The sequence below is a fragment of the Hemiscyllium ocellatum genome, chromosome 7 (genome assembly GCF_020745735.1).
Source record: "Hemiscyllium ocellatum isolate sHemOce1 chromosome 7, sHemOce1.pat.X.cur, whole genome shotgun sequence".
Classification (NCBI taxonomy): domain Eukaryota; kingdom Metazoa; phylum Chordata; class Chondrichthyes; order Orectolobiformes; family Hemiscylliidae; genus Hemiscyllium; species Hemiscyllium ocellatum.
The window spans coordinates 12,762,067-12,785,200 of NC_083407.1; the positions used below are offsets into that span (position 1 = coordinate 12,762,067).

Sequence of the window (23,134 nt, forward strand, 5' to 3'; positions counted from 1 at the left end):
CTAGGACTTTGTAAATGAGCTGCACTTCAGAATTGAGAGAGTGACTGCCTTTGACATCAAGGCTGCATTTCACCAACAATGGCATCAACAGTCCTTAGTAAATCAGAGGAAAAACTCTGCTGGTTGAAGCCTCGCCAGCACAAAAGACTGTTATGCTTATCTGTAGGTCAATTATCTTGGCCTTTGGACATCTCTGCAGGAGTTCTTCAGGATGATGTCCTCAGTGCAGCCATTTTCAGCTGCTTCATCAATGACTTTCCCTCCAAGATAAACTCAGAAATATGAATTATCACTTATAAATGAACAGTGTATGGAAACATTTACGACTCCTCAGACTTTCTAGAGCATTCTGGATCAGTCTGTGTCCATATACAGCAAGTCCTGGACCATACGTATGCTTGGAGTGATAAGTGTCAAGTGACCACTTAAATGCTAGGCAGTGACTATCACCAAACAAGAGGAATCTGGCCGTTATTCCTCAACGTTGAATGCCAAACAATACAAGGTAGTTCTATTAAAGCAAGGAAGAACAGATGTGCAGAGTAATGAAGTCTTGCTTCAATTGTATAGCAGCTTAGACAGACCACACCTGGAGTATTCTATGCAATTTTGGTCTCCTTATCTCAAAATATAAAGTCATAAAAGCAAAGTTTAAAAATCACACAACGCCAGGTTATAGTCCAACATTATTTGGACCTGTTGGACTTTAGCCTGGTGTTGTAAGAGTTTTAACTTTGTCCACCCCAGTCCAACACTGGCACCTCCAAATCATGTCATAAAAGCAGGTAGTATAACGCAGATTCCCAGAATGGGGGAAACTGATCTCTGGAGACTGCACAAACTGCCTGCATTCAAGAGTTTCAAAGAAAAAGAAGTGATCTCATTGAAATCTGTAAAATATTTAAAGGGATAGATAGGGTTGATGTAGGTAAAATTATTCTCCTGGTAGAGGAGTCTACAACCAGAGGGCACTGTTTCAAACTAAGGACCAAGTGGAGTTTTTTTTACTCAAGAGGGGGTGAAAGTTTGGAATTCTCTACCCTAGAGGACTGTGGAAGGTCAATCTTTTGAGTATAGAGGTTAATCTTTGTTTCATTATCTCCATAACCCTTTATGCCATTGATGATGTGGCTAAAAGGCACTGAAGTCTTTGATCAAACATGATTATATTACACGGCAGAGAAGTTGCGATGGGCTGAATGGTCTGCTCTGCTCCTAATATCAGCACTGAATTACCCATTATCAACATCCTGGGGCTACGACTGAGCAGAAACTGAATTGGACTAGCCATACAAAAACTGTAGCTACTAAACCATGTCAGAGGTTAGAATTCTGTAGTGAGTAACTTGTCTCCTGTCTTCACACTGCCTATGCATTAGCCACAAGGCACAAGTCAGAAGTGTGCTGGAATTCTACCCAGTTGTTTGGATAAGTCAAGGTCAAATACACTAAAGACACAGACACAGGCAGGAGAAAGCAGCCAGCTTGATTTTTTTTTAATTCACTTGTAGGATGTGGGCTTTGCTGGCTGGTAGGCATTATTGCCTGCCCCCGAGCTGCTCTTGAACTGCTAAGCCATTTTAGTGGATAGTTGAGAGTCAACCACATTGTTGTAGGTCTGGAGTCACATAGGTCAGACCAAGTGAGGAGGGCAGATTTCCTTCCCTGAATTGCATTAGTGAGCTAGATGGGATTATTGAGATAATCAGCAATGGTTTCACGGTCTTCATTCCAGATTTGTTTAAACTGAATCCAAATTCCAATATCTGCCATAATGGTGAGAGTCAATCCCAGGTGCCTAGAATTTTAACTGAGTTTCTGGATTAATAGTTTTGTGATAATACCAGGAGGACATCACCTCCTCACTGGCAGCCCATATCACAACATTCACTCCCTACATCCTTAATGCATGATGGAAACAGTATGTGCCATCTACAAGATGGACAATAGTAAAGTTTCTCTGATTGCACCTTCCAAACCTGCAAACTAACACACCTGGAAGGACAAGGGCAGCAGTTTCATGGGAACAACACCAGCTGCAAGATCCCCATCCTGACTTGGAACTATATCGGCATTCCTTCACTGTTTCTGGGTCAATATCTTGCAATTCTCTTCCCAGCCTCACTCTGTGTTCCTCAAATCACCATCTTCTCCAAGGCAATTGGGGCAAGGAATAAATACTGGCCTAACCAGTGATGTCCACATCCCAGAAAGATATAAAAACAGAGGGTCAGGCTGCATAGACAGACAGAAAGAGAAAACAAGCTAATGTTTTGTGTCTAGATGATTCCTCAGAGTTTATCAAACCAACCATGGAAACAGATGTATTTTGTTAAAACAATAATGACAATTATAAGAACTTTAAAAACACAACCCTTACTTTCATTTTGATGTTATCTTAGGATGTTGGAAAAATATTTTATTCATTGCATGCAGGAGTCAGTGTCATGGTCAGCATATATTGACCATCCCTAATCCCTTGAATTGAGTTGCTTCCTCAGCTATTTCAGAGGACAGTTAAGCATCAACAACACTACTGTGGATCTGGAGTGTTCTGTAGGCCAGGTAAGGAATTGCAGATGTCCTTCCTCAAGGGACATCAATTAATTCGATGGATTGATAATGACAATCAACAACGGTTACACGGTCACCATTAGTGTAGCTTTTAATTCCAGATGTTTAAAAATTGGATTTAAATTTCACTATCTGCCACAGTGGGATTCAAATCCATGTCACTCAAAGTATTCTGGGGTTCAGGATTCCTGGGCCAGTGACATAAGAGAAACTGGGAAGCACAGACTACCCTTTCTCCTCTACAGTCCGGTCTCAAATTCAGCCAAACACCGAGTAAAAGCCTTATTTGGCCACATGAAAGGGCGCGACAATCATTTCTAAGTTAGCACAGAGTCACAGCAGAGAAATGGGGTTATAATGAGACACAATTTGGTCACCTCACTTAGAGATGCCATTCCAATGGCTTAGTTGTCGCAAGTAACTTGCTGAAATACGTATACTTTCTCAAGTGAATGCCCAGAATTGAACAATGTTTCAAATGAGGCATGAGCAGTGTCTATGGAGATTTTACTCTTTGCACCCTCTATCTATTAACATAAAGGAATCCATTACCTTATATCTTGAAAAAAAAATGTGAACATACATGTTCATGTCTATCTGCTTCTACACCCACTTTGAAATTGTCTTTGCATTGTCTCTCTCGGTTTTCAGACCAAAATGTAATGTTTCATACTGCTGCCACTGGCTTCCAATTTCACTGGTTTACGTCCCACTAAAATCTGTTATTATTCTCCTCAATGTTGACCAAATTTTTGAGATTTGAGTCAGGTGTGAACTTTAAAATTATAAACAATTAGAGGTATAGAGTGGAACTGTGGAACAATTTGGAAATAGACCCTTCGGTCTAGCCCATCCATGCCGACCAGATATCCCAAACCCAATCTAGTTCCATCTGCCAGCACCCGGCCCATATCCCTCCAAATCCTTCCCATTCATATACCCATCCAAATGCCTCTTAAATGTTGCAATTGTAATAGCCTCCACCACTTCCCCTGGCAGCTCATTCCATACATGTACAACCCTCTGCATGAAAAGGTTGCCCCTTAGGTCTCTTTTATAGCTTTCCCCTCTCACCCTAAACCTATGCCCTCTAGTTCTGGGCTCCCCCACCCTCGGGAAAAGACTTTGCCGATTTACCCTCTCAACGCCCCTCGATTTAATAAACCTCTATAAGGTCACCCCTCAGCCTTTGATGGTTCAGGGAAAACAGCCCCAGCTTATTCAACCTCTCCCTATAACTCAAATCACCCACCCTGGCAACATCCTTGTCAATTTTTTCTGAACTCTTTCAAGTTTCACAACATCCTTCCAATAGGAAGGAGACCAGAACTGCACGCAATATTCCAACAGTGGCCTAAGCAATGTCCTGTACAGCTGCAACATGACCTCCCAACTCCTGGACTCAATACTCTGACCAATAAAGGAAATACCAAATGCTGCCTTCACTATCCTATCCACCTGTGACTCTACTTTCAAGGAGCTATGAACCTGTACTCCAAGGTCTCTTTGTTCAGCAACACTCCCTAGGACACTACCATTAAGTGTGCAAGTCCTGCCCTGATTTGCCTTTCCAAAATGCAGCACCTCGCATTTATCTGAATTAAACTCCATCTGCCACTCCTCAGCCCACTGGCCCATCTGATCAAAATCCCGTTGTAATCTGAGGTAATCCTCTTCACTGTCCACTGCACCTCCAATTTTGGTGTCATCTGCAAACTTAATATCTATACCTCTTACGCTCACATCCAAGTCATTTATATAAATGACAAAAAGTAGCAGACCCAGCATCGATCTTTGAGGACACTCCACTAGTCACAGGCCTCCAGTTTGAAAAGCAAACCATCACCCCCACCCTCTGTCCCCTACCTTTGAGCCAGTTCTGTATCCAAATGACTAGTTCTCCCTGCATTCCAGGAGATCTAACCTTGCTAACCAGTCTCCCATGGGGAACTTTATCGAACGCCTTACTGAAGTCCTTGTAGATCACAACTATTGCTCTGCCCTCATCAATGCTCTTTGTTACTTCTATAAAAAATTCAATCAAGTTGATGAGACATGATTTCCCACACACAAAGCCATGCTGACTATCCCTAATCAGTCCTTGCCTTTCCAAATACACATACATCCTGTCCCTCAGGATTCCCTCCAACAACTTGCCCACCACTGACGTCAGACTCACCGACCTATAGTTCTCTGGCTTGTCCTTACCATCTTTCTTAAATAGCGGTACTATGTTAGCCAACCTGCAGTCTTCCGGCACCTCACGTGTGACTATCGATGATACAAATATCTCAGCAAGAGGCCCAGCAATCACTTCCTTAGCTTCCCACAGAGTTCTAAGGTACACCTGATCAGGTCCTGGGGATTTATCCACTTTATGCGTTTCAAGACATTCAGCACTTCTTCCTCTGTAATATGGACATTTTTCACCACCCGGGAACATCACTTTCGACTTCCCTCCAGTCTGAAAAACCAATCATTTACCATTAGTCACTGTCTTCTCTCTCTTCTATTATGTCAAATGTTTTGTTAAAGTTTATATACCCATCAAGTGTCTCACTTATTTCAAAGAACTCAACTGAGTTAGTCAAATATGGTGTGGTTTTAACAAATCTTGTGCTAATGTTGATTTATTAGCCACATTTTTCCAAATGGGAATTCTTTCTTTTCCTGATTGATTCCAAAGGCCTCTCACTGCAGACATTGAACAAACTAGCTTTTAAACTAGCTCTGGTTGCCACATTACCAAAAGAATGTGGACGCTTTGGAGAGGGTGCAGAGAAGGTTTACGAGGATGTTGCCTGGTATGGAAGGTGCTAGCTATGAAGAGGGGTTGAGTAGGTTAGGTTTGTTTTCATTAGAAAAAAGGAGATTGGGGGGGACCTGACTGAGGTTTACAAACTATTGAAGGGTATAGACAGGGTAGATAGAGATAAGCTTTTTCCCAGGGTGAAGGATTCAATAACGAGGGGTCACACTTTCAAGGTGAGAGGTGAAAAGTTTAAGGGGAATACGCGCAGCAAGTACTTCACACTGAGGGTGGTGGGTGCCTGGAACACGTTCCCAGCAGAGGTGGTAGAGGCAGGCACGGTAGATTCATTTAAGATGCGTCTGGAAAGATGAATGAGTAGGTGGGGAGCAGAGGGACAGATGCTTAGGAGTTGGGCAACAGATTTAGACAGTAGATTTGGATCGGCTCAGGCTTGGAGGGCCGAAGGGCCTGTTCCTGGGCTGTAAATTTTCTTTGTTCTTTGTTCTAAATGTTGAGCTTATTTATTTCCCTAAACATTTTTTTAGAAGGCTGTAATATATGAAAACTACAGCTGGATTCGATGTCACTATTGTGTAATCAGGGCAAATATACTTAGACATCTTCACTGAAGGAAGAGAAGAAAAACAAATTTACTATAAAACCATCAGCTTACAGTAGAGAAGAGGAGAAATTTATGTCGCTGCAGTTTATGTTTTCAACAAGTCCATTAATTTTGAATTAAAGAGCGTCAGTCATCGCCTCTTATCATTTTGTTGAATGACCTCTTTTGCTAGGTTACAGCTCATCAGTGGGGCTGACCTCAGATTGTGGTGGGAACTACAGAAACATGGTGACATTTTAGATAATTAATGAAACAGGCAAATGTGGTCTGGGAGTCAAAGACCTCTGGAATAATAGTAAAGCTAGCTTTTTGCACTTCTTTCATTTTAAGGCAAGTTTCAACCAGTACAATAAACAAAAAGTTTAACATCTTTGTCTTGCACAAGCCCAAGCCAACCACATGCGTACCGCCAATTCTCCACCAACTATTCTTTCGTTCAATGTACACATGGCAGTGACTAATCTATGTGCTACAGAAACAGTTGATCTTTACTCTGACATTGACCTGCTTACAAGTTTGAACAAAAGCGCTTTGAGCAAGACATTATTCTGTATTTAAGTTTCCACGTTTGTTAAACATGCAATAACATCTCTCATACAGGTCTCAATCTGCAAAACTCATGATTACTTTATTTGCATGGAGCCAAACAAATGTTTGAAATAACGCAACCAAGAGTGCAGGCTAGAGAAATAAGAATAATTTCATCGATAGAATGCATATTAGTGCTTCCCAAACCTTTTCTCACTGTGATCCGATTTTGAGGCTTGAAAATTGCCGCACTCTCACAGTAAGCTGGAGGGCGGAATGAGAAAGAGAAGATTTCTAAGCCCAAGGAGCAAGAAGGGCTTGATCATCGTTTACTTAGAGCTTGTGAGCCTATAATTTCAGCTGGCGACTTCCCTTAGGCTCTCGACATTTATAATGAATGACAGCTTTATGCTTGCGTCACTCAAACATATACTCAATTTTGTCCCTCAAACGTTTCCTCTTCATCCCGAGTCACTCATTTTCTATTTTCATTAAGTGTATAGAAACTTCCCTGACAATAATATCTCCCTAAACTGCTAGCTCACATCGTATCCTTACGGCGTACAGTTTTGTGATAAGCGCAAATACGCTCAATGCAGTTACACAGGGAAAGATGCAATGTTCAAAGATACTGCTATTAAGATAAAACATTAAACCTAGTCTTGTTGAGGTGAATGTAAAGAATCCATGTGACATTATGTGAAAAAGAGTACAAAGTTCTGGAGCATCCTGGTCAACATTCTTCACTCAAGTCAGTACTGTCAAAACTAGATATCAAATTTTGATCTCTGAACAAGTGTAATGGGGAGCTTGAAACGGCCCCAGTTTTTAGCAGTACTTGGCATGCCAGGTCCCAGAATTAAATCAGACTTGATGGATCTATACTTTTTTCTAATTTTAGTTAATGCAGTGGTCATGTATTGAAACCGTCACACAAGGTTGCAGACTTTATTTCATGACACAGATTTATTACACAAGAGGGAAAAAAAAAGCCATCTAAATATAGAACACAGTTTGAACACATAATAAAAAGTCTTATCCTGTTTCTCAACACTATCCATTAGATTCAAACCCGAAGGAATGATCCCTCTACGTCTCTCCGAAATTGGTAATGAGACTGAATGAGTAATCCAGAATCCCAAGGTGATGTTCTCAGGATTATGGGCACAAATCTTACCATGGCAGATGGTGAAATTTGAATCCAATAAAAATCTGCAATATAAAAAAAAACCTAGCCTAGTGGCAACAATGTAACCATTGTCAGTTTTTGAAAAAGATAATCCCATCTTGTTCACTCATGTCCTTGAGGGAATGAAACTTTTTAAAAAATTATTCATTCATGGGAAAAGGATATTGCTGACCATACCAGCATTTATTGCCCATCCCTAATTGTCCAGAGGGCAGTTAAGAATCAACCACATTGCTGTGGATTTGGAGTCACATGTAGGACAGACCAGGCAAGGACAGCAGATTCCTTCCCTAAAGTTCATCAGTGAACCAGATGGGTTTTTCTAGCAATCAACAATGGATTCACAGTCATCATTAGAACCTTAATTCCAGATTTTACTGAATTCAAATTCCACCGTCTGCCATGGCAGGATTCGAACCAGAGCCCCGAGGACACTACCTAGGTTTCTGGATTCACAGTCCAGCAATAATACCACTAGGCCACTGCCTACCTACCATCCTTGTCTGGTCTAGTGTGGTGTCTATGTGACACCAAACCAACAAATGATTGATCCTAACTGCTCTCTGGGTAACTAGGGATAGGCAATAAATGCCAGCCTAGTTCATGACACTATATTCCACAAATGAAAAAAAAAGCTTTCAATGCAATTTAACCGATTTCCTGTGAACACATTCTTACACGAATACTATCAAAACTATCAGTTTAGTCTTTCTCAGCTTTTAATCACCTCAGATTTCTAACTCTGCACTCCTTATTTGTAAACATCACAAACTAAACTTTTCTACAGAAGTAACTGTGCTTTTTCCGAATTGTCCTATGCTCCTTTCTATAAAATCTACCACATTTTCTCCTGACTCCATTCAGGTCTCCTATGACTTGCCTTAAAAGTTTTCAATCTTCAGGTTTTCTAAGCTGAGATCAATCCTTGATTATCCAGAATCAAAAAAAAATTAATGGTCTTCAATGTTGACCCCACCTATCATAAACCACAGTAAAAATTATTTTCTATAACACTCCAGGGGTTCCTTGCTCTCTAACTTCTACTGTACTATAGAGCCATTCGGCATGGAAACACAACCTTGGGTCCAACTCGTCCATGTTGACCAGACATCCCAATATGACATAGGTCCATTTGCCAGTATTTGGCCCATATCCCTCTAACCCTTCCTATTCATATACCCATCCAGATGCCTTTTAGATGTGGTAATTGTACCAGCCTCCACCAAATTCCTTTGGTAGCTCATTGCATACATGCATTCCCTTTATGAAAAAGTTACCCCTCAGGTGAGACAGCTAGAGTTCAAGGTCTACATCTTCCTGCAAGTGTGAAAAGCAAGGTTGACAGAAATTGAGAATCCTGGATGACAGGAAATAGTGAGGCTTTGACCAGAAAATAGGAGGTATGGTTCAGGTACAGGCAGCTGGAATCAAGGGAATCCCTGGAGGTACATAGGAATTACAGGAGTTTTCTAATGAAGGAAAACAGGAGGTTGAAAAGCAGGCCTGAGACAGTCTGGACTGAGAAGGTTAGGGTGAATCCAAAGAGGTTCCTTAAGTATTTTAAAAGGAAAAAGAATAACTAGAGTGAGAATAGGACCCCTCAAGGGCCAAACTGGATATATATCTGTAGAACTGCAGGAAATGGGCAAGATCCTCAATGAATATTTCTCCCCTGTTTACTGTGCAGAAAGACACGAAGACTTAGGAACTTGGGGAAGTTAGTGGTCATGTCTTGGGGACAGTTCATATCACAGTAGAGGTGTTTTGGATGATTTAGAATGTTTGAAAGTGGATAAATCTCCTGGTCCTGACCACATACATCCAAGGACACTGCAAGAAGCCAGAGAATAAATTACAGGTGTTCTGGCTGATAGTTTTGTATCACCATTGGCCACGGGTGAGGACCCAAAAGACTGGAGAGTAGCGAATGTTGTGCCCTTATTTAAGGAGGGCTGTAAAGAAAATCCTGGGAACTATAGACCAGTAAGCTTAACATCTGTGGTGGGTAAGTTACTTGAGAAGATTGAGATAAGATATGCAAGCATTTGGAAGGACAGGGTTTGATTAGGAGTAGTCAGCATGGCTTTTTGTGTGGGAGATCATGCCTCACAAATTTGTTAGAGTTCTTTGATGAAGTGATCAGGAAGATTGACAAGGCAGGGCGGTAGACGAAGTCCACATGGATGTCAGTAAGGCCTTTGGTAAGGTTCCACATAGTAGGCTGTTCTGGAAGGTACGATTGCATGGAATCCAGGGGGAGCCAGCAAACTGGAGACACAATTGGCTTGAAGTAAGGAAGCAGAGGAAGGAATAGTGGAAGGATGCTTGTCAGACTCAAGGTCTATGACGAGTGGAGTACCTCAGGGGCCCATTACCATTTGTTATCTATATCCATGATTTAGATGGGAATGTACAAGGCATGATTAGTAAGTTTGTTGATGACACTGAAATAGGTAGTATCATGGGCAGTGAGGAAGGTTATCAGAAATTGCAGCAGGACCTTAATCAGCTTGGGGTGTGGGCCGAGGAATGGTAAATGGAGTTTAATATAGATAATTGTGAGGTCTTGCATTTTGCAAAGTCAAATCAAGGTAGAAGTTTCATGGTGAATGGTACGGCCTTAAAGAGTGTTTTGGAACAGAAGGACCTTGGGGTTCAGGCACATTGTCCTCTTTAAGTGGAGTCACAGGTAGACAGGGCAGTGAAGGCGGCTTTTAGCATACTGCTCTTCATCAGTCAGAGCACTGAACATAGAAGTTGGGAAGTTATATTGTAGTTATACAGGACGTTGGTGAGGCCGCACTTGGGAGTATTGCATTCAGTTTTGGTCATCTTGCTATAGGAAGGATGTTATTAAACTTGAAAGAGTGCAGAAGAAATTTACAGGGATGTTCTCAGGACTCAATGGTCTGAGTTATAGGGGGAGGTTGGACAAGCTAGAGGTTTTTTTTCTTTAGAACATAGAAGACTGAGGGGGGAATCTTACAGAAGTTTATAAGATCATGAGAGGCATGGATAGGGTGAATGCACTCAGTCTTTTTCTCAGGGTTAGGGAATCTAGGATTAGAGGGCATCATTTTAAGGTTAGAGGGGAAGGAATCAAAGGGAACCTGAGGGACAACATTTTTTTTTACACAGAGGGTGGTATGCAGATGGAATGAGTTACCAGCGAAAGCGGTTGAGGTGGGTACATTCACAACATTTGAAAGGCATTTAGACAAATACATGGATAGGAAATATTTAGAAGGAAATGGGTCAAGTGCAGGTAAATGGGGTTAGTGGATGGACATTCTGGTCGGCATGGACCAGTCTGGGCCAAAGGACCCATCTCCATGTGTAGGACTCTATAGTGGAAAGGACGATAGATGAAGACTCGCCATCTGAGGTAGTTTGGGCTGAGGTTAGAAGTAGGAAAGGTGAGTTCACCCTGTTAGGAGTTTTCTACAGGCCTCCTAATAATCCTAGAGACGTAGAAGAAAGGATTGCGAGGATGATTCAGGAGAAGAGTGAAAGTAATAGGGTGGTTGCTATGGGGGACTTTTAACTTTCCAGATATTGACTGGGAAAGCTATAGCTCGAGTACATTAGATGGGTTGGTGTTTGTCCAATGTGTGCAGGAGGGTTTTCGGACACAATATGGAGACAGGCCAACAAGAGGTGAGGCCATACTGGATTTGGTTCTGGGTAACGAATCAGGCCAGGTGTTAGAATTGGAGGTAGGTGAGCACTTTGGGGACAGTGACCACAATTCGGTGACTTTTACTCTAATGATGGAGAGGGATAAGTGCGCACTGCAGGGCAAGAGTTATACCTGGGGGCAGGGAAATTATGATACAGTGAGGCATGACTTAGGATGCGTGGCTTTGAAAAGTAAGCTTCAAGGGAAGGGCGCAATCAATATGTGGAGCTTGTTCAAGGAGCAACTATTGAGTGTCCTTGATAAGTATGTACCTGTCAGGCAGGGAGGAAAAGGTCGTGTGAGGCAGCCGTGGTTTAATAAGGAATTGGAATCCCTTGTTAAAGGGAAGAGGGCGGCCTACGTAAAGATGAGGTGTGAAGGTTCAATTGGAGCGATTGAGAGTTATAAGGTAGCCAAGAAGGATCTAAAGCGAGAGCTAAGAGCAGCAAGGAGGGGACATGAAAAGTCCTTGGTTGGTAGGAATAGGGAAAACCCAAAGGCTTTCTATAGGTATGTCAGGAATAAAAGGATGACTAGGGTAGGAATAGGTCCAGTCAAGGATAGTAGTGGGAAGTTGCGTGTGGAGGCTGAAGAGAGTGGGGAGACACTGAATGAATACTTTTCATCAGTATTCACTCAGGAACAGGACATTGTTGCCGATGTGAATAGTGAGTCACAATTAATTAGAATGGATGGCTTTGAGGTATGTAGGGAAGAGGTGTTGGAAATTCTGGAAAGGGTGAAAATAGATAAGTCCCCTGGGCCTGATGGCATTTATCCTAGGATTCTCTGGGAAGCAAGGGAGGAGATTGCAGAGCCAATGGCCTTGATTTTTATGTCCTCGTTGTCTACAGGAATAGTGCCAGAAGACTGGAAGATAGCAAATGTGGTTCCCTTGTTCAAGAAGGGGAGTAGGGATAACCCTAGTAACTATAGGCCAGTGAGTCTCACTTCTGTTGTGGGCAAAGTCTTCGAGAGAATTGGAAGGGATAGGATTTATGAACATCTGGATAGGAATAATGTGATCAAGGATAGTCAGCATGGTTTTGTGAAGGGCAGATCGTGCCTCACAAACCTTATTGAATTCTTTGAGAAGGTGACTGAGGAGGTGGACGAAGGTAAAGCGCTAGATGTGGTGTATATGGATTTTAGTAAGGCATTTGATAAGGTTTTCCATGGTAGGCTACTGCAAAAAATACGGAGGTATGGCATTGAGGGTGCGTTGGAGGTTTGGATTAGGAATTGACTGGCTGGAAGAAGACAGAGGGTAGTAGTTGATGGTAAAGGGTCATCTTGGAGTGCAGTTACTAGCGATGTTCTGCAAGGATCTGTTTTGGGATCATTGCTGTTTGCCATTTTTATGAATGACCTGGAGGAGGGGCTAGAAGGTTGGGTGAGCAAGTTTGCGGATGATACGGAAGTCGGTGGAGTTGTTGACAGTGAGGAAGGATGTGGCAAGTTACAGCGGGATATAGATAAGCTGCAGAGCTGGGCAGAAAGGTGGCAAATGGAGTTCAATGTAGCTAAGTGTGAAGTGATTCACTTTGGTAAGAGTAACAAGAAGATGGGGTACTGGGCTGATGGTCGGATACTTGGTAGTGTGGATGAGCAGAGGGATCTTGGTGTCCATGTACACAGATCTCTGAAAGTTGCCACCCAGGTAAATAGTGCTGTGAAGAAGGCATATGGCGTACTGGCTTTCATTGGTAGAGGAATTGAGTTCCGGAGTCCTGAGGTCATGTTGCAGTTGTATAAAACTCTGGTGCGGCTGCATCTGGAGTATTGTGTGCAGTTTTGGTCGCCATACTATAGGAAGGATGTGGAGGCACTGCAACGGGTGCAGAGGAGGTTTACCAGGATGTTGCCTGGTATGGTAGGAAGATCGTATGAGGAAAGGCTGAGGCAGCTGGGGCTGTTTTCATTGGAGAAAAGAAGGTTTAGGGGTGACTTGATAGAGGTATACAAGATGATTAGGGGTTTAGATAGGGTTGACCATGAGAACCTTTTTCCACGTATGGAGTCAGCTATTACGAGGGGGCATAGCTTTAAATTAAGGTGTGGTAGGTATAGGACAGATGTTAGGGGTAGATTCTTTACTCAGCGAGTCGTGAGTTCATGGAATGCCCTGCCAGTAACAGTGTTGGACTCTCCCTCTTTATGGGCATTTAAATGGGCATTGGATAGGTATATGGAGGATAGTGGGCTAGTGTAGATTAGATGAGCTTGGATCGGCGCAACATCGAGGGCCAAAGGGCTTGTACTGCGCTGTATGTTTCTATATTCTATGTTCTATGTTCTAGTTCCTAGGCTTTTCCTTACAGCCTTTCTTAAACAATGGTACCACATTAGCAATGTTCTGGAAAAAAAACAGTCTGCCCCATTTTTTTTAAACCATTCAAAAATGTTAGTAATCCCATATGCTGATATTTTGAAGTCCAACTCCAAAACTATATTTATACATAAAAATTAGACATCTTCCATCACATTAACTCTTTTTCTTTCTCTTGGCACGCTGTCAAACCTGCTGCATTTCTGCGACATTTCTTGTATTTATGTCAGATTAACACTTTACTCCGTACCAAATCTAACTTTATTGTAGAGGCACTACATTGGTTCCAAGGTGCTTAAGCACACAAGTCACATGATAAAAATGCAGTTGCTTCCTTTCCTTCAAAAGCAGAAGGGAAACAGTTAGCAAGGACTTACTGTATATTGTACTGTACACTTTTCAGGGTGCATCGGTCAGGCAGATGGTTTAGTTTTTTTGACAGCACTTTAAGATGCTTCTTGACTTCCTGCACTCCTTTATTGTGTTCAAAATCTGTGGAAGCAGAAAGCGGGAGGCCATCTCTGACACGCACAACAGATGCAAACAGGACCATAGACATTTCCGACAAGTCCCCAGAAGGGCTGGAAAACATTTAAGAAAAATGCTTTAACAAGTTGATATATATTAAATATTTTCATAGTTGTAGAAGCTACTTGCAAAGAATATTTAAAATATACAGTAACCACATGCACTGCAATACGACACATTAGTTGTCAAGAATCTAAGTGAAACATTGTACTGGTAGATGCACATTTGAAGAAATATTATTCAATTATTATTGAATATGAAAATAATCTGCATACTCACAAAACTGTGCAGGAGAGGTTTCCAACAACATTTGCTTGCACTAAATATGCAGGCATTAGAATATGCTATGTCTTGAAAGTTCAGAGCTTAAATTGCTAAATATTTTCATTTTACTCTAGTCTCTCTCACATTACTTTGGCATTAGCACCCCATTGCTTGGAGAAGAAAAAAAACATAGACAGAAGTTTCAGCAGCTACTCACAATCTAGTGACCAGAAGCTTATCAGTAGAAATAGTGAACAAATGGAAGTTCAGACATAGCCATGATGGATCTGATATTTGAACTGCCCATCAGATTGGCACTATGGCTTAGACAAAGAGTGGCTAGTTAAGGAAAATATATTTGTCTGTTACTTCAGTGCATCATATCTAGCTGCTTTCAAAACATGAAAATATTTGGGAGGTGATGGAAAGTGGTAGTATCTCTGGATTGGTAATCCAGAACCCCAGGTTAATGTTCTGAGAACAGGGGCTTAAATCCTACCATAACAGATGGTGAGATTTGAATACAATTAATAAAAAACTGAAATAAATAGCCAGTCTAATGGTGATCATTGTCATCTAGTTCACTAATGTCACTAATAAGGTAAAAGCACATGGGATCCAGGGTAACATGGCAAGATAGAGCCAATATTGGTTTAGCTGTTGGAAACAGAGGACAGAGATTGAAGGTTGCCTGTGACTGGAGGCTGCTGTCCAGTGGCATACCACAGGAGTCAGAGTTGGGTCTCTTATTGGTCATTATATATACACAAAACCTTGATTAGGCCACAGCTGCAATATTGCATGCAGTTCTGGTTGGCAACATTATAGAAAGGATGTGATTGCACTGGAGGGGGTACAGAATAGATTCACCGGGATGTTGCATGGGTTAGAACACTTAGCTATGACATGGTGCTGGATAGGCTTGGGTTTTTTTCTTTAGAGCGGAGAAGGCTGAGGGGGTCCTGATTGAGGTGCATAAGATTATGAGAAGTACGGACAAGGTGAACCGGAAGCATCTGTTTCTGTTAGCTGAAGAGTCAGTAATGAGGCGGCATAATTTTAAAGTGAAGGGCAGAAGTTTAGAGGGAATTTGAGGAAAACCTTTTTCATCCAGTGAGTGGTAGGGATCTGTAATGAACTGCCTAGGTGGGTAACAGAGGCAGAAAACCTGATCACCTTTAAAATATACACGGATGAGCACTTGAAACATCACAACATTAAAGGCCATGGGTCTCATCCAGGAAAGTGGGGTTGCATAGATATGTCATTGCAGACTCGAATGGCCTCTTCTGTACTCCTTTAGGGTAGGAAATCTGCCATCATCTGGCTTATATGAGACTCCAAACCTACAACAAAGTGTTTGACTCTCAACTGAAATAAAATTACAGCAAAAATATCTCTTTCCCTCTACTCTAAAAGCACTACAGAAAAATGTAAAACAAGTGCTTTAACCTTAACCAATTAGATATTTAACTGCAATATCTTTTATTACACATATTAGAATTTGATTGATTAAACTGATCATGAAAAATCAGAAGATCAAAAGGTTACAATAAACTTTGAATCTGCATTTCAGCCTTTACCATGTGGGAATCTAAGTACCTCTCTTGATCTCACTACAGTTTTTTTAAAACAAGGCACAAGTGTACTTGGCTTTCAAACTCATTAGTTACCACATTGAACTCTGTACGCTGAGAACAGCAAAACAAGAATAATCCAATAAAAGCTGCATCTATACAGTGCCTTTCACAACCTCAGAACACCCTAATGCACTTCAGAGTCAATGAAATATAACATGAAATGCAGTCTCTGCTGTAATGTAGGAAACACAGCAGTTAATTGTGGATACAATCTACTCCCACAAATGCCAATGCAATAACAACCAGATAAGTTTTTTTTAAAAATGATTTTGATTAAGGGATAAATACTATCACTAGGGATAATCCGTGATCTTCCTTGGAATAGCGCCAGGGGATCTTTAAATCCAAAGTTATCAGACAGCAAACTCTGAAGCAAACTCCTCAAACCGTACAGGGCACCTCCAGTAGCAGCCTGGACTTTTGTGCTCTAGAGTCTGAGTTGAGATTTGAACTCAAAACCTCTGACTCCAATCAGCCAATGTCAGTAAGCCATGGTTAATACACCTGCTTTTCAAGGGCTGAAAATGCACAGCAGGTCAGGCAGCATCCAAGGAGCAGGAGAGTCGGACGTTTTGGGCATGAGCCCTTCTTCAGGGATCCTTTTCAAGTCCAATATCTTAAAAAGGTGTTACAAGCAGCAAACCTGAAGTACCATGTCAAGGTTTAGCTGGTGTCAACATTAGCCTGCAAAATACAGGACTTATCAATGCAGAGACTTTCAACATTTTTGCAAGATCAAACGCTATACAGAGGATGACAGGTGAAATACAGTCATTTGCGTCGTGCAGTTTGCTTGAATATCCAGGTATTCTAAAACTATAAATTTAGCTATTGTAGCTTCTCAGGCTATCGAAATCACCAAGCAAGTTTGCCAATCAATTATTGCTTTCTACAGTATGACATTCTTGGGTAACACTGATAACGAGATCAAGATTACATTGTTCAAGTACTTAAATTCAAATCCTGATGACACTTTCAAGTTCCGTGTTGCCACAAATGTGATTTCACCAAGCAACTGAATTAATCAATGCAATCTCAGCAAGCTTTTTGTCAAGTTCACATGGTTCAATGACAACAACGTGTAGTTATATAAAGCCTTCAACATAATGAAACCACCCAAGATGGTTCAGAGGACTGTGCCCAAGATGGGAGGCTGGACAGACACATGTTGGAATTGAGTGTAAAAGTAACAAAAGTATTGCACCTGTTGCTCATAGTTGATGGGCCAACCTGCCAAGTGCTGCAACAGCACAAATATTTTCAAACATCTTTATTGGCTCTAAAAGTTTTACAAACTCATGAAATCGTGTAAGGCAAAGATATAAAATAAAAGCTATTTCCTCAGCATAGAGTTAGGTGTAAAAGTAAATCAACACGCTTATCATTGAACCATGCATATATGCACTTGGAGTAAGTAAATGAAACTAAACACTCCCAGGCTGATGAGCTATTTATTAAGTATGCTGAACCCACTGACTGACATCAGCAAGTCTGAGGGAAGACATATCTTCACCCATCTGGTGCAAAAAGACTAGCATTAAGCTGCTTGCTAAATCAGAGTTCAAACTCTATTTTCTTTTCTGTGGTAGTGCTTATTTTTTCCCCAGCACCCATGTTGTGTGTGCAGGTGTGAGACACAGTGAAAGATACAAAATGCACAAATCTTTATTCAAATTAGTTCAAACTCTATAAACGAGTCAATAATGATTCTTACGGTAACATTAATTTACATTGCTCTATAAATAAAATGGAGCACCCATAGGAACAGTCGACCATTTATCTCCTCAAGCCTGTGGAAGAGAACTCCAAATATCTACAACCCTTCGTGTATAGAAATGCTTCCTAACATCTCTCTTGAATGGTCTGACCCTAATTCTCAAACTATACTCCCTAGATCTAGAATATCCAATCAGTGGAAATAGTTTATCTTAAGTTAACCTGTCTTCTCCTGTTAGTATCATGAAGAATTTGATATGGTCACCCTTTAACCTTCTAAATTCTAGAGAAACCAGGCCTAATTTATGTAACCGCTTTGCATAACTTAACCCCTGAAGTACAGTATCATTCTTGCAAACATATATTGTATGTCCTCCAAGGCCAAGAAGTCCTTCCTAAGGTGTGGTGGCCAAATCCACTCTCAGTGCTCCCAGTGTTTTGTATCTTATGCATCCTTGTACTCCAGTCCTTTTATATATAAAGGCCAGAATTCCATTAGCTTTCTTGTTTTCTGCATCCATTCATGACATTTTAAAGATCTATGCACCTGCATATGACATTCACTATATTTAACTTCGTACCATCCAGAAGTACACTAATCTATCCTTTTTTTGGATCCAAAATGGATAAATTCACACATGCTTACACTGAACTCCATTTGCCACCATTTTGCCTATTCAGTTAACATAAAATTACAAAGGGATATTGATAAACTATCATCTACATTGTCGACAGTGCTGCCTTTGTGTCAACAGCAAGTTTCAGCAGCTCTGTAAATTATAAATGAAAACCATCTATTTAACAATTGGTAAGCAATGCGTGTGTAAAGATTAGTTTGTTGTAGAAACATTACAGAAGTTGGATTTTGATTTTTGTTTTATTTTTTCATGGAATGTGAGTAAAGTAAGTCTAACGTTTGTTACCCATCCCTAACTGATCTTGAATTGAATGGCTTGCTCAAGCATTTCACAGGATAGTTAAAAGTGAACTAGTTACCTGGGACTCAGCGATGAGCACTGCTGCCTCACAGCTAGGGACTCTGGCTCAATTCCAATCTCAAGCGACTCTCTGGGTGGAGTTTGCACATTCTTCCTGTGTCTGCGTGGGTTTCCTACGGGTGCTCCGATTTCCTCCCACAATCCAAAGATGTGCAAGTTAGATGAATTGGCCATGCTAATTTGCCCATAGTGTTCAGGGATGTGTAGGTTAGGTGCATTAGTCGGGGTAAAAATTGATAATAGGGTGGGGGAATGGTTCTGGACGGGTTATTCTTCCAAGGGTCGGTGTGAACTAGTTAGGCCGAAGGGCCTGTTTCCAAACTGTATCTATTCTATTCAATCAGATAAGGATGGCAGAATTTCTTTTCCAAAGAAATTAGCAAACAAGGTGTGCTCGTATGACCACTGATGACAGCTCTATCCATAATTTTCAATTCCAGACTCCTTCAATTGAACTTAAATTCGTCAACTGCCATGGTGGAATCTGAACCAGTGTCCTCACTGCATTAACCTGCACCTCTGGATTATTAATCCAGTGACATCAGTAAAAAAATTGGCAAGGCCGCAATTATTGCCCATCTCAAATTCTCCTTGAGCTGATTAACCCTTTAGGCCATTTCAGAGGGCAGTCAAGAATCAACCAATTTGCAATGGGTGTGGATTTACGTGTAGATTAGACAGGGTAAGAACAGCAGATTTCCTTCTCTAAAACAAAACAAAAAGTTATTGTCAAGGCCAGAGTCAGAGAACCTAAAGTGGAGAGAACCCGATCATTTGAATTAAACAGTAAGAATAGAATGGAGATGTAATGCCAAAAAAAAATTGATCAAGTAGTGGAGTTAAGACACTGAATGAATCTCATTGCAGCCTGTAGCACAGGTGATGCCCATGAGGCCTATCATGCACATAGGCTCTTTAAAAATAGCACCAGCCCTTTGACCCTACTCTTTGTTCGCAATTTTGTACGTGCCTGAACCCCACTTGTCCATCGGACTGATCTTCAAATTTATTTACAGAATTAATTTCCAACACCGACATAAAAAAAAGTAACATGGACAAGTGAGAATCAGGTATAGTCATAGCTACTGACACAAAGTAAGAACATGGGACTAAGCACCAGCAGCATTTTCAAACAGTCAGTATCAGCAAGATGGGCCATATAGACAAGTTGCAATGATTTTCATCCCTAGTGTCGTCATTCAAACCAGCAAACTTTTCTTCGCCTTAAATTTCCCTCTATTTAACTGTTTATTGGATTATTATTGGATAATTTACTTCTGATTTGAACAGTTTGCATTGGTTTTGCTTTTGTCACTTATGGAAAGTCATGTAAGCAATTAAAGGTATTTATATTACAAACACTAGTTCACTTGTGCAGCCAGCTGCAAGGCAACATTTTGAAATGCCAGAACTCATTAAGACCAGCAGACTGCAGGCTCACTAAACAAGAGCTTGAAACCTTTACTTGAAATCTTCAGAAATCATTAACTCCAAACATCCAAACACATACACTTGAACAGCAGCATATACTGAAACAGAAGTAGGCTATTTAGCCACTTGAGCCTGTTCCCCTATTAAACGCTGATCTGCACCTCAATTCCATTTAATTGCCTTTGATTCATATTTAAAAAATCCATCCCAGTCTTGAACATTTTAATTCATCAACCATCCTCTGGGATGAGATATCCATAGTCGAAAAGGTGCTCCAAAACAATTGATGGCATTAAAACTTAAGTGTTGATAAACAGCATGGTGTCTTGCATTCATTAGGGCTGAAACACAAGAAAGCCAACTTCAGAAAAGGAACAACACTTCAGAGCCAAGGAGTATTACAGTACAGAAAAAAGCCCTTCGACCCACTGTTCCTACATCAGTCAAAAAGCAGCCATCTTCCCTTAGCCTTTTATGCTATTGTGTTTAGTGTTGTGATGGCTCCTGGCTCCTGCCTCTGCCATCCTTTCAGGTATTGGGTCACTGCCTTCTGGGTGAAAGGATTCTTCCTTAATCCACTCTAAACTTCCTGCCTCTTAACTTAAATCTATGCACTCTCGTTATTGACTGGTACACTTTTGGGAAAGCCTCCTATCTATGCTAACAATGTCCCTCAATTTTGTAGATCTCAAGCAGATTTCCTCACACCTCACCCCCTCACACTGTCAGCCTTCTCTGCTCTAAGAAGAACAACTCTATCTACAAAGCTGAAACACTCCAAGGATGGCAACATCCCGGTGAATCTTCTCTGTACCCTCTCTAGTGCAATTACATCCTTCCAATAGGATGGGCAACAGCTGTGCCTTACCAATATCTTATACAATTCCATCGTTACTATTGTATTCAATGCCTTGATGAATAAGGCACATGTCCCATACAGCTTCTTGAGGACCCTATTTTACTGCCTTGCTAGATTCAAGAGTATATGGACATGCACACTAAGGTCCATCTGATCTACAGTACTTCTGGGTCAGGTGAATTGGCCATGCTAAATTGCCCGTAGTGTTAGGTACGGGGCAAATGTAGGGGTGTGAGTGGGTTGAGCGTCGGCGGGTCGGTGTGGACTTGTTGGGCCAAAGGGCCTGTTTCCACACTGTAAGCAATCTAATCTTCTCAGGCGCACTCAGTTATGTGTACTCTGGTTTCATCAGTTCTCCTGCAATGTATCAGTTCACACTTTCTGGGATTAAACTTTATCTACCACTGTTGGTGTCCATCTGACCAGTCCATTTATATCATCCAATAGACTAAGCTTTCCCATTTGCTGTTTACTACACTACAAACTTACTGATCAATCCTACTACATTCATATCTAGACCAAAATGTACAAACAGCAAGGGAACCAGCAGTGACCCATGCAGTAAGCCGATAGACTCAAGTGTCCAGTCACAAAAACAACCTTTCGCTTGTAGCCTCTGCATCCTGCTAACCTGCCAATTGTAGATCCAATTTGTTAAATTGTCCTGGATCCAATGGGTTCTTACCTTCTTGATCAGTCCCCCACATGACCACCTTGTTAAACATTTTAGTGAAGTACACATGGACTATGTCAACTGTACTACCCATATCAACACACTAGTCATTTCCTCGAAAAATTCAATCAAGTCTTTCGACATCGGCTCCTGCTTTACAAAACCATGCTGACTACCTCTGATTAATAGTGGGAAGGTGTGCTTCAGTTATACAGGGCATGGTGAGACCACAAATGCAGTACTATGTGGAATCAAGGGTTATGGGGATAAGGCAGGAACAGGATACCGATTGTGGATGATCAGCCATGATCATAATGAATGGTGGTGCTGGCTTGAAGGGCCGAATGGCCTACTCCTGCACCTATTGTCTATTGTACAGCACTAGTAATCTTATTTAAGGATGGATGTAAATGCACTGCAAAGCAATTTAGAGAAGGTTAACTAGATTAAAACCTAGAATGAAGAGTCAGGCAGCTGTGCTTTTCCAGCACCACAATCTTGGCTCTAATCTCCAGCATCTGCAGTACTCACTTTCACCTAATACCTAGAATGCATGAGTTATTTTATGAGGAGAGCTTATGTAAGCTCAAATTGTGCCTGGAGTTAAGAAAGGTAAGAAATAAACTGATTGCAACACACAAGATCCTATGGGGACCTGACATTGCAGGTGTGGAGAGGATATTTCCCCAATGGGAGAATCTGGAATTGCTCACTTCAAACACTCCTAAGGCAATTCTTTGGAACTCTTCCTGAAAAGGTGGTAGAAGGAGATTGCTCAAATATTTATAAAGCAGGGTCAATAGATTCTTATTAAGCAAAGAGGTGAAAGATAATTAGGTGTACGAGGAAATGCAGATCTGAGGCTACAATCAGATCAACTGTGATCTTACTGAATGTTGAAGGAGACTCAAGACTGAAAAGCCTATTCCTTCTCCTTGTTTCAAATGAAGGGTTCAAACGTTGACCAATGTCAGGATGGAACCACAAACAACAAGACAGTTGCCAATAAACACAACTGCTTAGAAGTGAAGAAAAAACTTGCATTTGCATAATGTTTTTGACGATCTCTGGATATTCCAAAGTACTTGAAGACCTTCCTGCCATCGTAAGATCAGAAGTGGGATGTTCGCCAATGTTCAGCACCAATCACAACTACTCAGCTACAGAAGCAATCCATGTTCAAATGCAACAAGTTCTGGACAATATCCAGAGAAGTAACATTCACGCCACACAAATGCCAGACAATGATAATCTCTAAGAGACAAACTAACCACAGGCCCTAGACATTCAATGGTATTACCATCACCACTCTTGTAAACATAGTACCAACAAGAGCAGGTCAGAGGCTAGGA

At 41.2% G+C, this 23,134-nt stretch overlaps 1 protein-coding gene across 2 annotated transcripts in view; it reads right to left on the minus strand.

Annotated features, from left to right (window-relative positions):
• Positions 1-23,134, minus strand: part of sec22a (SEC22 homolog A, vesicle trafficking protein) — a 79,817-nt gene that overhangs the window by 51,113 nt on the left and 5,570 nt on the right. Inside the window, exons 2-3 of one of the 2 annotated variants that reach the window (XM_060828272.1) lie at positions 18,818-18,951; positions 14,051-14,254 (exon numbers count right to left, since the gene is read on the minus strand). In XM_060828272.1, the coding sequence (XP_060684255.1) occupies positions 14,051-14,254; positions 18,818-18,951 (338 nt within the window). The remainder of the gene's footprint in view (positions 1-14,050; positions 14,255-18,817; positions 18,952-23,134) is intronic. The other variant, XM_060828273.1, reaches the window with a different exon arrangement.